Source organism: Haemaphysalis longicornis, unplaced genomic scaffold, assembly GCF_048455015.1.
Source record: "Haemaphysalis longicornis isolate Haplotype H1 unplaced genomic scaffold, Haemaphysalis longicornis Haplotype H1 scaffold_5, whole genome shotgun sequence".
NCBI classification, from domain to species: Eukaryota; Metazoa; Arthropoda; class Arachnida; order Ixodida; family Ixodidae; genus Haemaphysalis; species Haemaphysalis longicornis.
In genome coordinates, this window is record NW_027526385.1 from 64,597,104 (window position 1) to 64,614,293 (window position 17,190).

The window sequence follows — 17,190 nt, forward strand, 5'->3', positions numbered from 1 at the left end:
ACGAAGTATTTCATTTGCTGTCGGAAAAACCAATGATTCGTAATTGTTTAAATAAAGAAATACGGGAATATCACTTATGTATTGATTTTATGCCGTAAATTTGCGTAATGTCTTGTTCTTATTAAATAATGTTGACAAGTATGAACATTGACATCGGCCTTGTACGTTTAGATTTGCCTGTGGGTATATAAGATCTTGGCCGGGTGGCTGAATCGAGTCTCAGAAAAACAGGCTGGCAAACAGATATACGGACCAAAACGTCTGCGTGTAAGTAGCCGAAAAAGGACTGCCGTGTTTAAAACATGCTTCCTGGGTGGAGACCCGGCTCACGACCTTGGGAATGTGGGTCCAATGCCAAATACAACCAGGCTACCGTGGAGGCTGTTCTCCCTTCTTTTTTCTGGGATTTTTATGTTAACGTAATTGTTTTCTACGCTTTGGGAACGCAGCCAGTGCCGCTCCGAGAATTGGGGGTTGGAGCGACCTTCTTTTAAACCCCTGGGCCATGAATCGAGCGTCTAAGGCGTGTAGGGAAAGGTCAACGAGCGGGGACCCTCTTCGACTATTTTTGGCACCAAGGCAGCAAGAAACAAGGCCCTCCCTATGCCTGTAGCAAATTAGAATTTGGAATGAGAATCTTGTTGATAGAACACGGAGATGAGGGCCAGGAGTTAAAAACGGCCCGAAAAGCAAATGGAAAAGTATTAAGCCGTTTTTCGCGTCTAAGTGCGTTTTAAGTGAAAGAAAGTGCAAAAGAGAGCTTGCCGGAACTAACCCCAAAAGCACGGCCTCCGGAACTATGCTTGTTGGAAATACCGGCTGCTACGACGTGCTGCTATTTAGTGCTAAATATTGACTGGTTTAGATGAAAATCATAACTGGCAGAAGCATAAAAAGCAATCCGTAAGGGTGTTTTTGCTATACGCACTTCAGAAGTTTGGCTTGGTTAGACATTGAGCCAGCAAGCTTTTTTTGTAAGCAGTTCAGCGAGTCCCAGCACAGATTGGTGCAGATGGATCACCATGTGAGAAAATGACCATCCCTGTGGCGTAGCTCGTGTATCTTAGTTGAAGTAAACTGGCCCTGTGGAGATGGAAAGAGAACTCACCTAATTAGAGCGGAGTCGGCGCAGATCCCCTGTGCAGATCTGGGCCGACGGCTTTCGCATAACGCTTCCGATGCGTTACCTATTTGCTCTGCGTGAGTGCTATACAATCTTCCACTCTCAAGTGTCCTTATTGGTATGCATGCGTAAGGTAGGCTCAGAGCCGGTAACCACCGCGGCTCCGACTACTGGGACTGATCTTTTCACCTCTGGGCCGGGACTCGAGCGTATAACCTCTGCCAAAGGTATCCGACTAGATGTAAACAGAATCGTCAGAGCATAGGACTACGTGGCCCCCCTGCATCTTGCACCGTTCAAGCTTGAGTTGTACACAGTGCCACACAGAGCTCAAATGTATCGCGAATACTGTAGCGCACGACCGTCATGTCACAGACTATGAATGGGAGTGGACAACCTGGAATGCGTCCTTAGCATTGCTGTAAAAAGCAGTTCCGATGCCAGCTGGCATATACCGGCAAACAAAGGCCCCTCCGAACAGAAGGAGCGCCTTCAAAAAGAAAACATGGATTGAAACCGGGCATTAAGGTTATTCACTAAAATTATTTCAATGGGATAGAGGATACAGACTACTTAAATTCTTAAAGACGTAGAGGAGGCAAAATAGGTGAAGACGGCTTGTAGCCGATACTCTTACTTTGTATGTGGATACATAATGATAGCACGTAAAGGTACGCATGCCATTATCTCTATGTGTCGTAAAGGCGCGTATGCACACGCGCACACACGCAGAATGTAAGTTTTGTGTAGATGAAAATGTGTGCGCTGTTCGAGACAGGCACGTGCGATGTTTTTCTTCGAAGTCATAAAAGAAAGCCTGGTAAGTTTTGAAAAAACACGTACGTTTCATTGTATAAACAGTAAAAACTCGATGTAATAAAACCAGATCTTACAAGTGTATCGATGTAAGCAAGGAATGCGGGTTCCCCCGCAGATGCAGATACGGCTCAATACTCCATTCCTGATTCAACGAAGTATTTCCAGAAACAGACCCATTTACAAAGAAGCAATTTCGAATGTGTTTCTTCAGAGCGCCCAAAGATTATTGTGCAACGTCAGCAAAAGTAAGGAGGCATAGGGTTTCGTATTTACGGAGCTGTACGAGATAAATTCAGTAGTTCCGTGGGCGCAGACCATGACGTCCCGGCTAGCACACCTTCCCCAGTCTTGAACGGAAAAGATACCACCATACCTGTAATTTTGCCTGAATTGCGTTGAAGAAAGGTAACCTCAAGACCAGCCCGTAAGGAGTTGCAGAAAGCCCTGTCTATGTGGTTTAAGAATATGGGAGCCAAGAACATTCCGCTTAACGCGGAAGTGGTACAGAAAGCGCTGTGTTTTGCGCGTTAGATGAGGTGTGACGACTTCACGGCAAGCTCCGGCTGTAGCTTATAATTTTCACCGTGGACTTTAAGTGCATTGCTAAATTATCGGCAGGCGAGTGACGCGGCCGCCGCAATTGCGATGTCATGGTAGCTGCTGGGATGCGCCTCTCTTTCGATATCGAATTTATTTAATCAACTGCTTCTAAAATGGCAGTCTCGTTTTTACGAAGTTCTCGACTTAGTTAAATATTTCGTGGATTCCGGCGGCCTCCCGTGATGGGGGGTTATAACTGTATTTCTCTTTTCGCTCGCGATTACATGCGATTCACTGTACTTTTTATTACCATTCATTGACCTGAAAATTTCGTTGTCTGTACTGAATTGCCTCCCGCAACACATACATACATACGTACATACATACATTGGTACATACATACATACATACATACATACATACATACATACATACATACATACATACATACATACATACATGCATACATGCGTGTGCATTTCAGTCTTCGTGGAGGCGTATCTATGGGTTTATCTTATTATTCGGCTGCATTTGTCCCCATAAAAATTCCCATTTTCCCATTAGAAAGACATACGATTCTTGCCCTTGGCCGTCCCTGGCGTTCTTGACATCTGTCTTTCCTTTTTAGGCTCATTCAACCAGCCTGTCATTCCCGACTGTAAGATGTACCCGCAGTGTGGACCCTGCCTCTGGCTGTCCTAACGCCAAAGTTAGCATAGGGGGGTTCCCGATAGCCGACTGCCCATGACTTGTCGTAGACGGTTCAACCACCGCCCCAGGACTAGGCTACAACTTGAAATCATCATCATCATCATCATCATACCTTGCACATACCTAGCCCCGCCTACAACCGGCAAGATTGTATGCCGGGCTAGGCATGTGTAAGGTTGCAATGCAGTGCAGCATCTAGTGCTGGGGTCAGCCTGCGTGATGACCCGACCACTCCATTCAGAATTCATTGCCTCTTCGCGGTTGTGGAATGGCGGCGACGGCTCTAAGATGTGGCATTTGAAGGCCTCGGGGAAACAGCTGCAGCGACGACTGCTGCCACCGTGGTGGGGGTAAGCCTTGGCGCGATGTGTTATGTGATCGAAGCTTCGAAGGGTCACTTCCGATGAGGGTGTGATCCGCTTTGGTTTAAAAGGTAATAATATAATGGGCGTAACATTGCGAAGCAGACGATAACAGGAACATCGGAAAGTGGCCTTCCTATTTACATAGGTGAAGAGGAAGAGACGCACCGTGAGTGTTGCGCGCTGGCTCTCCGTTTTTTATGCTAGGAATAGTACCTTTGACAACTCGGAAAGTAATGTTTTAACATCAGAGAGGAAAATACGCGTTTGCCGTGTTCAACAAGAGGAAAAACCCAGCGACGAATAATCTTCAGTGCTCTAGCGTTGATCATCTAAAGAGAATGGCGACCCTAATCTGGTATGTCACGGTTTTCAGATGCGTGTCTGGTTCGGATCACAAGGTCACGCTGATTCTCCAGGGCTTCGCCGTGCAGGAGAACTTGCAGAAGCTCCGCAGACGGCCAATTTCATCACAAAAAGTTATTTTTCTTCGTTGAGGGGGCAGAGTTTTATCCAAACGTCGTCTTTTGGTACCGCCATGAGGGCATACGTGTACAGCTCCAGGTCAGGCTGTAAGAAAACGGAGAATGTGCCTGATAAAAGCTCATGACTTAGATGTATCTGCACTAGACGTTAGTCCTTCGCGCCGAAATCTTTTACTCTACATCAACAATGGATGATCCACACTCTGGTCATTAGGATCACATTTGGAAAAGAAGAAAATATGCACAAACGTAACCTAAAGCTTTTCTATGAAGTTCATCTTGTTTTCCTAGAAGCCTGCTACCGTCACAAGCACAAATGCAGGCAACATACGTTTCGAACTTATCATAGAAATCAAAGCAACTTTATCGTGCTTTTAATACGATCTCTTGAGGGAAAGAGTGCAAAGCAGGATGCACCGGTAACGCTAACATCTCGGAATTTCACCTACGAGTTTCCAATGGACCTTCGAAATCCAAGTTGTTTTTTTCTTACAAGTCGGCACGGCACGTTCAGCGCAAATCGTTGAGGAAGATTTCTATTCGCCTTTTACGTTTTTTTCATTGTAGCAGTAAAATAAAAAGAAATAAAAATTGACCGAGCCTCGCTTGATTTTCTGCAAATTTCGTCAATACATGATAGTCTTCTGGCGTTAGTGCATCGCAACGCCCGCTCCTCTCTTTTCCTGCAACCACTCATCCCCTTTCAATAATTTCTCGGTATTTCCGTTACGAATGCAAAGGATGTTTCCGCAGCTTATTCGTGACTGTGGGGGCACTGCTGGAGCACAGTATTTTTGGGGCTCTTGCTTTGTTGGGATTTTCACAGCCTCTCCTTGGTTTTTGCCAAGAAATAAAAAATCAAATAAAAAAAGTTCCAACTGCCTTCTTTCAGCTTTTCCGTTCCTCTCGTACATTTTTTCAACCTGTTTTTTTTCATTTCGTATTGGAAAATCCAACCCGAGGAGCAATATAAATTAAGAGAACGTTGTGGCTTTCTGATGTGTGGTTATATATTTCGCCTAATATTTCTGGTGTTTACTTTCGGCTAAGTTATTCGGACGTGTATTAACAACGGTAGGGGTCTTTGGTAGCTTGGAACGGTGTTTGCTATATGTATGTACTTCGTGTCCAATCGTTCTTTCTTCTGGGGCGGTTAAACCGTTTTTTCTGGGGCGGTTAAACCGAGCGAGAGCCAAAGCGTAATGCATTGTGACCGACAAGTTTTCGCGTTGATAGAGTGCATAAAAAGCAACTGTCTTTAGCAGTAAACGCATAGTGACATCTCAAGAAAAGTGCACAGGCTTCTTTAGATTGAGTCTCGAGCTTGCTGATGCGGCGAAGACTTCTGATGCGGGCAGAGTTGACTGCGTGTAAGTGATACGTTCGGTGCCGCGCGTGTCTTCAATTATATACAGTGTCATGAGTAATATTCTAATTCTAACAGATTCGTCGGAGTGCGCAGTGGAATCTTTTCTGTTCTGTCGAGATGTAACCAATCGCTAGTCTCAAACACTTCACGTTCTACCCCTTCTTTTAGTCTGAGCAGGTGCTCTTGTCAATTGTGTGGCCAAAATGCACTCTGCCCAACTGGTCATATGGTTAGAGCCTTGTAGGCCCTGAATTTCGCTCGTAAAGGCGTCTTCTTTGAGGAATACAGCTTATTTTTTGTTTCTAATCATTAAAAATGCCTTCTGGCATGTCTACCGACATATTCTTCAGAAAACATTTCACTTGCGTTTTTAGGTTTGCTCTGCTAGGATAATTTTCTTTGCTTTCACCGAATATTTTTTCCGTATGCGTACATCGCACGTAGAGGTTGATTATCTATTTTATTGTAGTCTTTCTAGATGCCCACTATCACAGACCAGTCTTTCACCTAAAGTATGTTGGATTGAAATTCTCACCGAATAGTTTCACAAGCAGTTACAGTCATTTTGACACTTTCGCTAGCCGGTTGCTGGCTGATTGCCACCTTTTGATAACCTGCTTTTTGTTTGGATACAGCCATTACGAAGATTGTTCTAGGTGGAAATCGCAAATCATGTTTCGATTATTTAGGCGTGTAAACGCAGTTCTTTAAATTGCTATGGGCATAATGTTTCACTACACATGTAACCATTGCCGAGTGAACATATAGGAGGATAGTTACAAAGCGCCAAAATTTTACCTCAAGCTTATGTTGGCACCTGATACATGATGCGATGTCACGCGGCTCTATAAAAAATTTAAGTGCCCTTGAAATAAAAAATAAGTAGTTGAAGATCTTCTTCATGGTGACATGCAATTTAGAAAAAAATTCACTTGCAGCTTCAGGGCAACCAGCGAGCGCAAATGTGTTTGAATACATTTGTTCTTAGGGGTAGTTGTAGGAGACTTCGGATTAATGCCTCAACTGCTCTTTCAATTTCATTTGGGCATATAGCATCCCCTCATATGTGCCAGAAACTAGCCTGATCTTTTCTTGTTATATGGGTTGCACGTGTTTATTAGTTGTAACGTACATTTGTTTTGAGTAAACGTAGCTCAACTGATGTTACGGCCGAGATTGGGAATTACCTGGGATCACGGTCTTGAATGATGTCACATAGCGTACGAACTACTTGAGGGATTAATGAAAGGCCCACGCATCCAATAGTATTAGGAATAAGAAACCAGATTATCGAAGTTGGACAGCATCAGAAATATAATTGCAAAAGGTTGAAACTCGTCACTGTCAACCGTGTTTAAGTGTTTTTCCGTATGTTTAGTGCAAAACAAACAGTACCTTTTGGCTAGGGCCCAGCGTGATCCGGAAATGCCGCAGCACTTGCGTCGTGACCGAGGCCAACTCCAAGAGGGCCAAACGGTAACCTAGGCATTTGCGAGGACCAAGGCCGAAAGGCTGGTAAGCGATCGGGTTAATAAGATGCTTGTTCTCGGGGCTGAACCTGCAGTTTTCAGAAAAATTCCCGTAGTCGGTTTTTTAGCGTGCTAAGAAAATGAAGCAAATAAATTTAAGGCCATTTTTTGAGCAATCCGCGATGAGACACCTAACCTTCAATGCTTCAAAGCTTCAAAGCTTCAAGGAAATGAATACGCTTGTCCTGTATCCTTTTTTGTGTAGTGTCTGGCTTTTTGCGCTAACCATATTTAACATTCAATCTACTGGTTGGAGTACAATCACCAGTTTTCTCATTTTATAGGGAAGGAACAGACATGGAAGTTACTATTTCTGGCAAATTCTCTCCACCATCTATCTACTGTGGTGGACTGTGGTTGGCTGGAAAGTAATTTTTAACCTACCGTAAAGGCGATTCTGGTAATGCTCATGAATATGATAATTACCACGTTGAATATGGAAATTTTCGCCTGTAGCCTTGATCACGTCGTCTTGCAAGCACACTTGTATTAACGCATTGAAATTATCAACATGTCTCCAGCTTTTGACACTGTGCAATGTAAAGCGTAAACTTGCTCAGCAATTTTCGTATCAAACAACGACACTAACGAAAGAACTTTGCCACAGTGACTTTTCATAATGTCCACGGAAGTCTTTTGCTTAAACTGTACTTTAGCTACCGTCTTCATTGCGTTTGAGCCGTTGTCGTGTCTCTTGATTTCTGGCGCCTCAGGTTCCACCAACTTGTAAGCTCTCTGAGCCATATAAATTTTGCCACAGTGAAGCACTCCGCAATGATATTCTGTGCCCTGGAGCTCAATCTGAGCAATGAATTGGAATTGCTCGTACCCAGCTCCGAGCAGCCACTAGCTTCTAGTCATTAAACGGAATGCCGAGGTGATGACGTTTACACCATTGGTGTACCCAACATTCGCCATCGATAAAATGTGGCTCAGCTGCGCATCCTGGTATGGCTTCCCCTATCATGGATGACTTTTTATAGCCTATTTTATCTCTCCAGGTGCCTGCTATCTTCCTTGCTGTAGCTGAATTTCGGAGCTGTAGTTCGGAAGCCTCATTCTTTCACCATACATAGTAGAGTTTCTCCGTCAGTATTTACAAATCCCTATATTCGTCGGAATGTTGTCCAGAGGTAGAGCAACAGAATTTCGCCCCCTCACTGCCATTGATGAAATTACCCTCACCGGTGACCAGGCAAATCAATACAGCGGGATGTGGTTAGGTAGGTGAATGGCACCCTCCCCCGCTATGGGTCGCCAGCTTGAATGAGCAGTGCGCCGAGGTTTCGTCCCTCTTATGTCTGCCTTAAGTACCTTCAAGGATTGGGCTATAGATTTGACAGTGCTTACTGTGGGTAGCGAGGCAAAGTTATCAAATTTCGAATCCTACGTATAAAATGGGCCGCGTATCTGCTCCCTTCGCTGCGAATGTTGTCGAAAAACGATAGTCTACTGCTGCCACCACTGCCACGTAAATGCCTCTCTTTTTCCCCCACCCCACCTCTCACCTTTCATCCGTAACCATCCCGCTCCTTCCACTGTGAACACGGTGGAGGTTTTGTGAAGTCAATTCAATTTTCCCGCGTTACACTGGTCGCGCGCAATCTACTAGAACGTTTCGTTACTCTTAGACATGCCGCTAGAATGGCGCCACGACAGCTCGGCTCAGGCGCTAGCGATTTTTGTATTGTGTGTTCAGAACACTGTTATCAATGATGATTTTCCTAATTGCTATATGAAAAAAAACAAGCAACCACGTATTTTTAATGAAGAAGCACTTCAGGCACCACTTATGCATTCATGTATTGCTCAAATATGCCTAATATTTTTTTTGCGGAACAATGTTTTTGAAAAGTATGAAGTTTGTTTCTAGAATCAGTCGTTTTTGTTTGGTGAGCTGATATAAACCCCCCGTTCAATGTTAGTTAGCTTCAGGCTGAATCGAGGGAAAGACCGAAACGAAGACGGACATGGGGTTTATGCTTTTGCTGTAATAAAATCGGCCTGCGTCTCTGTTCCCTCTATAGGAGCCAATCCCCCCCCCCCTTTTTACAGAAACACCTGTTGCTAGGTTCTCCATTTAGCAGCCTCTGAGCAGCCCGAAACCGGCATCAAGAAGGTATCGATGACGTTCGCTCGCTACGAAGCACCGGGTTAGAGCATAGAATACTTAAATCTTCTTTTGTAATGCTTCAATGAAAGTTTTACGCGTATGCAATATTTCTAGGCTACGAATGGGATAATTAGCTGAGGTAGAGTATAAGTTGAATCTCTGGGTTTGCTTAAAGCGGTCTTGAATCTTGGACATGGCACCATCTCTCAAGTCAACGAGAAAAGCTCATGACGTGACCCGGAACGGAGAAATTAAAATGTTGCTCATCAGCACAATGCATCCACCACTTAGCTTTCGTCCCCGAGCACACATAAGCCGAGCACACATAAGCTGGATTTTACCACCGATAAATCCAAAACAAAGCACCTAGAAAACTTGCCTGTCGGGGTCAAACTTCTCTGGATCCACCCACAAGAGCGGGTCGTAGTGCAGCTGATATACAGGGATCATTACCGAGATGCCTTTCTTAATGAGGTAGCGACCACACTGGTAGTCCGTTTCAGCACACCGCGTCGTGAATCTGCAGGGACAAAAATAGTTAACGAGTTTTGCTGGCGAAAAGAAGCTTAACGTTTTCGAATTTTGGAATTGGTACCTCCTTTCAGCTATATCGGGAAAACTAGATAAAAAAAACGCAGACAGTTCATTTCATACGCCTTGAGGTACTTATTCAAAATTTGTTCATAAAAATTACAAATGGTTTTGTGACAAAAACAGCAATGATTTGAGAGAACTTGTGCAACTTTAGATGTTCTAACCATAAAGTCCGCATAGACGACAGCTACACAGCTTCTAATTATGACGCCATGCAAAGGACGATATGCTGCACTTTGCAGCAGAAACGAAGGGATGTGCTGTCCTCATAGTCTTAAAGAAGCCATAAGGACGAGATACAAGTTCGTCAAAAAGGTTTTTTGGTCCCGACAACAAAACGTATTTTATCGCCAATCGCAAACACAAAATGGAAATGTTAAAAAAAAACTTATTCAACTTATTTTCTCTGACATCGTAGAATCTTGTTAGTCTGACTGGCTGCCTGATCGTCTGATTTTCTGATTGTCTGCCGCTAAACTAAGCCACCGCCAAGAACATGAATGGGAGTTTGTAGAGGGGCCTCTAGTTCTGTTTGATTGTGTCATTTGAATACTAACGTCAAATAGTACATACTGATAATGTTTTTGTCGCTCCATACACCTAACACTCCTGCCCATATTAGGATTTTATGGCACAAAATATGAAGTTTTTTTTCACTATTTCTGTCGTTTGCTCGAGTAAAAAACGTGTTTCTTTGCTGGTATGGAGCTGGGGGATACCAAACTAATTCTTCAAAAAAAGGAAAGCTGTATTTTTTTTCTTAACGGCAAATTTAACATTAGTAGTTGCCACCGCGCCCACACTAGAACACCCGGTTTTTTCATTCCATGAATATATTTCAGTGGTACTCACCACTGCGAGTATGCTAGCATGCGAAGGCAAGAAACTTGAACTGAATACATACGTAATGGCAGGTGGATACATTCTGAGTGTTTCGGAAATAACTTGGTTGGTATAGGAAAGTTTCGTAAGGGCGTCCACAGATAGATGGTCTCCCTGTAATCGAAGCAAATGTTTGGGAAATGATGACCTTTGAGTGACGCAAAAGAGCCCACAAAACAGCGTTACAACAGGGCTCAAAGCTGTGTAAAGGAAACTTATCTCCGAGGAAATTAAACCTGATGAAGAGAGAGAGAGAGAGAGAGAGAGAGAGAGAGGCCTTATTTGATGTCAGACTAAGACCTACTGGTATTATTCCGCCCGAAGAACTGATGAACGCGCACTAAGGTCTACCTAACGAATCTAAGTGGCGAACTGCTTGGAAGATGTATCAGCTGGGCACTTTCCGCTATTTTCCAATCAAAATCAAGATATTTTACCAAGTAAATATTCCCGGCAGTATTCCTAATGGGGCTCTGATATGCAAAGTCAGAGAAACTTTGTTACACTAAATGTAGCACCAAACAAGCTAATTCCTTCATTCGTTTTATTCCCACCGTTTACTATCATGAGGAGATGAGTGAAAAGTGATCACGATCATTCCTGTTCTCATACGAAAGCTTCGCGAATTCAGAGCTTGATGAATCAGTTTCTTCTGGATAGCGGCGCATGTGCAGGCAAAATAGTAATCATTTTCAAATACCCTTTGAAACACCCGCGTCAATAATGAAAGGCTCATCGGCACTCGTTGTGAAAGCGTACCGGCGAGGCCAACATAAAGCTGTGAACTTCAGCAGATGAGGGTAATGTTTGAGCTACGGTAAACTAACAATGTAGCCTTGGGGCTAATATTAAGATTTTATACCTCATACGCCCTGCAACATTTCCCTAATACTTTATCGCTCTTGCTGAACAATCTTGATGCAGGAAATATTCATCTGGCGTTTAATTAAAAAAAGGAAGTGTGTAGATTGATAGTGTTGTTCTACGATTTTTCTTACTTCTTCTATCCAGTTATCCCCATGTTAGCACCTTTTAATACTGAGATTCAGCCTTGAAAAGCAGTTATTTGGTGGCTTTCTTGTTCATGTTTATTTGTTGGCCGGTTTGCACACTTCGGGGGTTGCATGAATATTACATTTCTTACGAGTTACTTCGTAGTCCATTATATATCTCGACCACTACAGGTAACACATTGGTTAACGTTTTCATTTTTTTAATGGCATGTTTTTGAACTGCGGCGTAGTTCACATGTGTACTCGTTCTTTTTATGCTTTTTTCTTTACCTGTGGATATTTGTACACTGACCGCCCTTGAATATAGAGAACGTGGTATCAGGTTATGCTTCGGGTTTTTTTAACCAAAAACAATATTTCTTTTTTGTGTTGATCTGGCCCACTTTAAGAATGCCATCTTCACGTGTTTCGATAGTTTTTCAGTGCGTATATATTTATTTTGCATTTTTTGTAACTGTAATAGGATTCCGGTAGTTTGCCGTGCTTTATGTTGCATGCCGCAGAAGCTGTACAGCACGCATTATGCCGTCCGCTGCTTTTTGCCAGAATTGGGATGACGGGCCCGTCTGGCTGCTTCTACTGCAGCTTTTATCGACCGCGTTGCCACGTATAGTGTCGCTAGATAGGTATCAAAGTACCACTACTGAGGAACGCAAGTCAGCAAAAGCGACCATTTCGGTGCTCATCACTGTTTCGAGACTGCCGTTTCTACGACCTCGCCGCAAACTTCGACCGGGTAGTTTCTTACCAACGCTGCCGTAGATGCAGCAAAAGGGCATCTTGGGAAACACTTCTGCTGCTGAAATGTTGCTACACGCGTTATGTTTGATCCGCGTTTGGAACAACGTCGGTCGCGCGGCAGAGCAGGCAGGACAATCTGAGACAACCACAGTTGACAGACCAAAAACGCATAAACCACAAAATGGCGCGCCCATGAACCGTCCGAGTGTAAACAAATGTCGCGTGATGCGAACTGACCAATGATCATGGCGGCGGCACGGAACAATAGGAGAAAAAAGTGCCGATTGTCTGAACTCTTATCCAGTGCACTAGTCATGTGTAGACGCGGCAAATAAAAAATGAAGGAAGCTCACACTAACGCGACAGGCCTGAAGGTAGCGAAGCTGGACGCGACAGTACCGTATTTCCGCTTTTTTGCCTCACGGCGTTGCTTAAGCGTCGCCGCTGTACGAACGGCCACAGATGGATGTTTGTCCTACTCCGTCGCACACGGCTCTCCGCGCACGTGGCATTCCTTCGTCGCGTCAACTTATTGCTGCGGCGTCGGCGTCCTCGCCTTCCTCCGTCAGGCGGCGGCACGGGTCCCGCGCGCTTCTCCATTTCCTCCTCGTCTATCTCTTCCCGCCATCGGCCGCTGCTTCTGTCCTGGCGCTTGCGGAAGGGGTTCGGGTATGACCTCTAGCTCTCAAGGTCAAAACTGGTCACCCCGTGAAGACTACCCGAGGTAGCGTACTGTAGCTTTCGCTGCAAAAGGCACCGAACACTGGGAGAGCGGACTGTAGTGGAACGCGTTCGCCATGTGGTAAAAAAATAAAAAAAAGTCCCGTGTATATCTGTCCACTACGCTGGAAATGTCGTCAAAAGGCGAAAATCTTTGTCGACCGTGCCATGTTAATGCCTCTTTTTTTCTCCCCCAATCACGTCTCACGCTCTTCTCCTTACGTCTCGCTCATCGCACGCTAAACCAGGCGGGAGGGAAAAAAGAGGGTTTGCTTTATCAAGTGAATTTTCCCGCGTTGCACTGCTTTCGCGCCATTTAGTGGAAGAAGCGCCCTGCAGTGTTGGTCTTGGAATGCCTCCGAGTGGTTTCGGCCCGGCCGCAAGCACTTTTTGTTTGTTGGGAGTCAAGAAGAGTGTTTTCAACGCGGATTTTTTGTACTTGTAATCGTAAATACCAAGCGAAATCAAATATCGAACATCTATTGACGAATAAAAGAATACTGCCTATTACTAGTTACGAATTTATGTTTTGCCTCAAATACGGTAATTCCTTTTCAATAAGAAATGTTGTAAACTATGGAGTATGAAACCATTATAAATGGTTTGGAAAGGACTTGCCACAAATAATCTATCGTTTCGGAATCCTACTTTTCTAAGTTTTGGCCGGGAGGCTGAATTGAGAGACGGACAGGCAGACAGAACAAATTTTTGGGGTTTATGTACCCAAAGAAAGCCTACCGTATCTAAACTACCCCACTAAAGAAGAAGGAGGCGCGTAATGCGCACGCGCCGCGGCTGCGCAGTGGGGTAGTTAGTGTCAAGGTAGTCCCGTGGTAACTCAAGCCGCGCCGGTTTGTGTTTATGTATGCGCGGGACATCCACGTCAGATACGGCGTGAGAAGCGGGCGCACCGCCCTGTTGTGAGGCAATTGAGATAGGCTCAACTATTAAGCCGTATAATGCACTCAGCTTAACAGAACAAGCAGGATCAATTTCGGCCATTTCAACTGAAGCATATGAACCAAATAAGGCGTTATTCCCAAAAATAGGCGTCAGATAAGTTTTATGTACCTCAGAAACGTTACGCATCGTACAATCGTAGCATTCGCGATGCATTTCTAACAGCCAGTTAATGAATGATTACAACATGTTTAGAGATTGTTCAGTTGTTTAGTGCCTGTCCAATTAGATTTTATAACAATCGGGGAACGAAATGGCATGACAGCTTGACCGGCGTTCAATGTGACATTGCGCACAAGCTTGAAATTGATGCAATGTTCCTCCCAGTTGTCGCCAAATAAAAAACCCAACTGCTATCAACACCACAAAAGAGCTTTTCATCTGGGCAATGATAGCTGTTATATTGTGTCTTACCTCTAACTTATAAGCATCCAAAGCTTCCTTCCTCATTTTTTCTTGAACTTCAGGGTGTTTTCCCATCAGGTAGAACCAGTACGTCAGGACTAATCGTGTAGTGTCATAGCTAAGCAAGGGAAATAACATTTTTAATCTCGGCCCGTGAGGTAATCAAAGTGGTTTCTGCACTTCCCGGGATTTTCGGCTCTTTTATTTTTCACTTATTCACATCAGGGCGGTAGATAGGATTAAAAATTTGTGGTGTCGTTGGCTACTGTTTTTTTACATGTAAGAAAGCCACACTTGCGAAAATACACTACTGACTGACACAAGAGATTCACTGAGGTTGCCTTATGCAGGCTGCGGATAGGACATACTCAGGGAACACACCCGCACCTGCTCACTGGATCTCCAAAACTCCTGTGCAGCAGGTGTGGGCAACACTTATCCGTGATTCACATACTGATACGATGCAAGGCACTCAACACAATACGACATAAACACTTCCCGCAGTTATACAGAGGAAACATTCCTCTGCCCCCCTCGTACTTTTTGGTTATGTTTCCATGATTTCTAACAGCCCTACCTTCCAATTTCTCAACAACGTCAAATTTTTACACCTTATCTTTTATCCAGCACAATGATCACCTGGCCCTTTACATCAGCCATCTCTATTGCCTTTTAATTTGACGCATATTGTAACTGCAATTATTTAGTATTTGCTGGCACACCGATCCCATGACGTACCTTCAGTTTGGCGCTCTTTGCCCCTAGTCGGCCTTGTGCCATAAAAAACCCTTCATCATCATCATGATGCTTTTGCTCTTCTTTGATAAATAATATATGTTGACACTATTAAAAAGAATAAATGTTTGACATTTGCCACTTCAACATTTTGTGAAAATTCAAGGTGTTCAATAAAATAGATATATAAAAGAAGGGCACGAAATATGGACAATTGGGCAAAGCCAGCGCTCAATATAAACTAATTGGTATCATGAAAACTGCCCTACGCAAAATGCTATCGCCCCACAGTTGTGGCTGCGGACACACCAGGAAGGCGAAACACCATCAGCGTGCTCTGTGGGTGGTTTTTCTCCTGAATAGCGTATGCGCATTTGTATTTACCTTCAAGTTTGCACGAAATGAGTGAGCTGGTAGTGAGTGCTTGTTTCGTCTACTTGTCTTTGGTTTGTTCCCGTTCTTCCCGTTCTATTTTATTTTACGCCAAGATTCAAGCCCCTCGGAAATGCACTCTACAAGGCAATATATGGCCGGGGATCCGTGGTGCATGGCAAACAGTGCATTCGCGTTAAAAATGTGAGCGTATAGAGCCCACTAGCCCGATTGACCACCATCACCCAGTAGCCAGACTTTTGGCAAGAACAGTCAAAAGACTGGACCGATAAAGAATTGCTCAAGTTCACATAAGCTGATTTCGAGGATGTTTCGACGCAACTGCTTTGTGGAGTTGCTTTATTGAAACTACCCTGGTTTTGCGGTTTATTTGTTGGTAGCGGAAAAGAGAAGGGGAAGCAAAAGGGGGGAGGGGGTGACACTGGTAAGCCACGGTACCATGTTAGGCTTAACATTACACATTTAGGTACCCATAGTTAACCGGTACCCGTAGCTTGGCGTACAGTCAGTAAAATGCGTGGCTTGTTCCTATTTCCAGTGCAGTTTTAGAACGTTATTGCGGTTACCAGGCAACATTCACTGTTCTGAACTCTGTATAGTCCAACCTATAGTTCAACCAACTCAAGGAAAATAACCTCTAGTAGCAGGGGAGCTGGACATGTAAGCCAGCATACGCCGCAGCGCTGTCACTGCGCGAGCGGTTGGCGAACGCAAAACTGCGGAGATCCCACACAGGAAAGGATAGTGAAAAGCAAAAAAAGAAAACAAATCTTGAGTACACGTGGCTTTTGATTTCTTTGAGTGCTACTTTTTACTTAAATTGACATTTCGCCGTTGAATTCGGATAACATCACTCTTTATGGCAGAATTGTTAGGGTTGTGCGTAACAGCGCTATGTACGAACGTGTTAATTTCTTAATAAACCGGCGACCCTCTTGCGTTGATTACTTGTATGTGTTTTTGCTGTCCCGCAATTTATAATACTTTAGGCAGAAACAAAGTGGCGCGCTTGAAATGGGCATTCCCAGCTTTCACATATTTGGTTTTCATGCCTGTTTCACTTAAATACGGAGCGCGAGTTGGCGACAGTGGCCATTGAACATGGAGGTGAACAGGGTGTTGTGGAATAGGCTAATCGATCTTCATTAGTTTAGCAGTTTTATGGGACCATTGAAAGCCTATAATGAGCTGTTAGCGTTTTTGTGCCATCATAAACAATGTCGTTCTTTGTGTTCCTGTCGTAGATACAGTTACCACACGTCTTCGTTTGAACTTATTTGAATTTATGCAATATTAATGGTTCTTATATTTAAGACGTTGTAGAATAGAAGTCGGATGTGTCGGACTATTTGTGCCTCCTAAAATGAGCTTTTTATTGCCTAAAATTCGGCCTTTACTTACAAAGCTTTCTCCACCACTACGATTCAAGGCCGCAGCATTAGGCATCGTCATCCTCATCATGGACGTCAATACCACTCCGGAAATTCTGCATGAACTGCCAACATCGGTCTTAACATTTTTTTATGATTGCGTATTGCGATAAAGGTAAAAACAAACTTACCCTCCCACAAAAATAGCCATAATATGTCCGGCCATGATTTCCATTTCTTTTTTAGTTAGAGGCGCTAAGAGAGAAAACCAAGAAAACGTCAGCCATTCTCATTTCTTGCTACGTTACCACGGAGCGAAGAAAACG

General features: G+C 44.0%; 1 protein-coding gene across 1 annotated transcript in view; it reads right to left on the reverse strand.

The window, feature by feature from the left end:
- Positions 1 to 3,830: 3,830 nt before the first annotated feature.
- Positions 3,831 to 17,190, reverse strand: part of LOC144139716 (cytochrome P450 3A19-like) — a 30,491-nt gene continuing 17,131 nt past the window's right edge. The window contains exons 5-10 of the mRNA XM_077671998.1: positions 17,056 to 17,119; positions 14,376 to 14,484; positions 10,550 to 10,641; positions 9,431 to 9,571; positions 6,805 to 6,967; positions 3,831 to 4,125 (exon numbers count right to left, since the gene is read on the reverse strand). Of these exons, the coding sequence (XP_077528124.1) occupies positions 4,036 to 4,125; positions 6,805 to 6,967; positions 9,431 to 9,571; positions 10,550 to 10,641; positions 14,376 to 14,484; positions 17,056 to 17,119 (659 nt within the window). The 3' untranslated portion in view covers positions 3,831 to 4,035. The remainder of the gene's footprint in view (positions 4,126 to 6,804; positions 6,968 to 9,430; positions 9,572 to 10,549; positions 10,642 to 14,375; positions 14,485 to 17,055; positions 17,120 to 17,190) is intronic.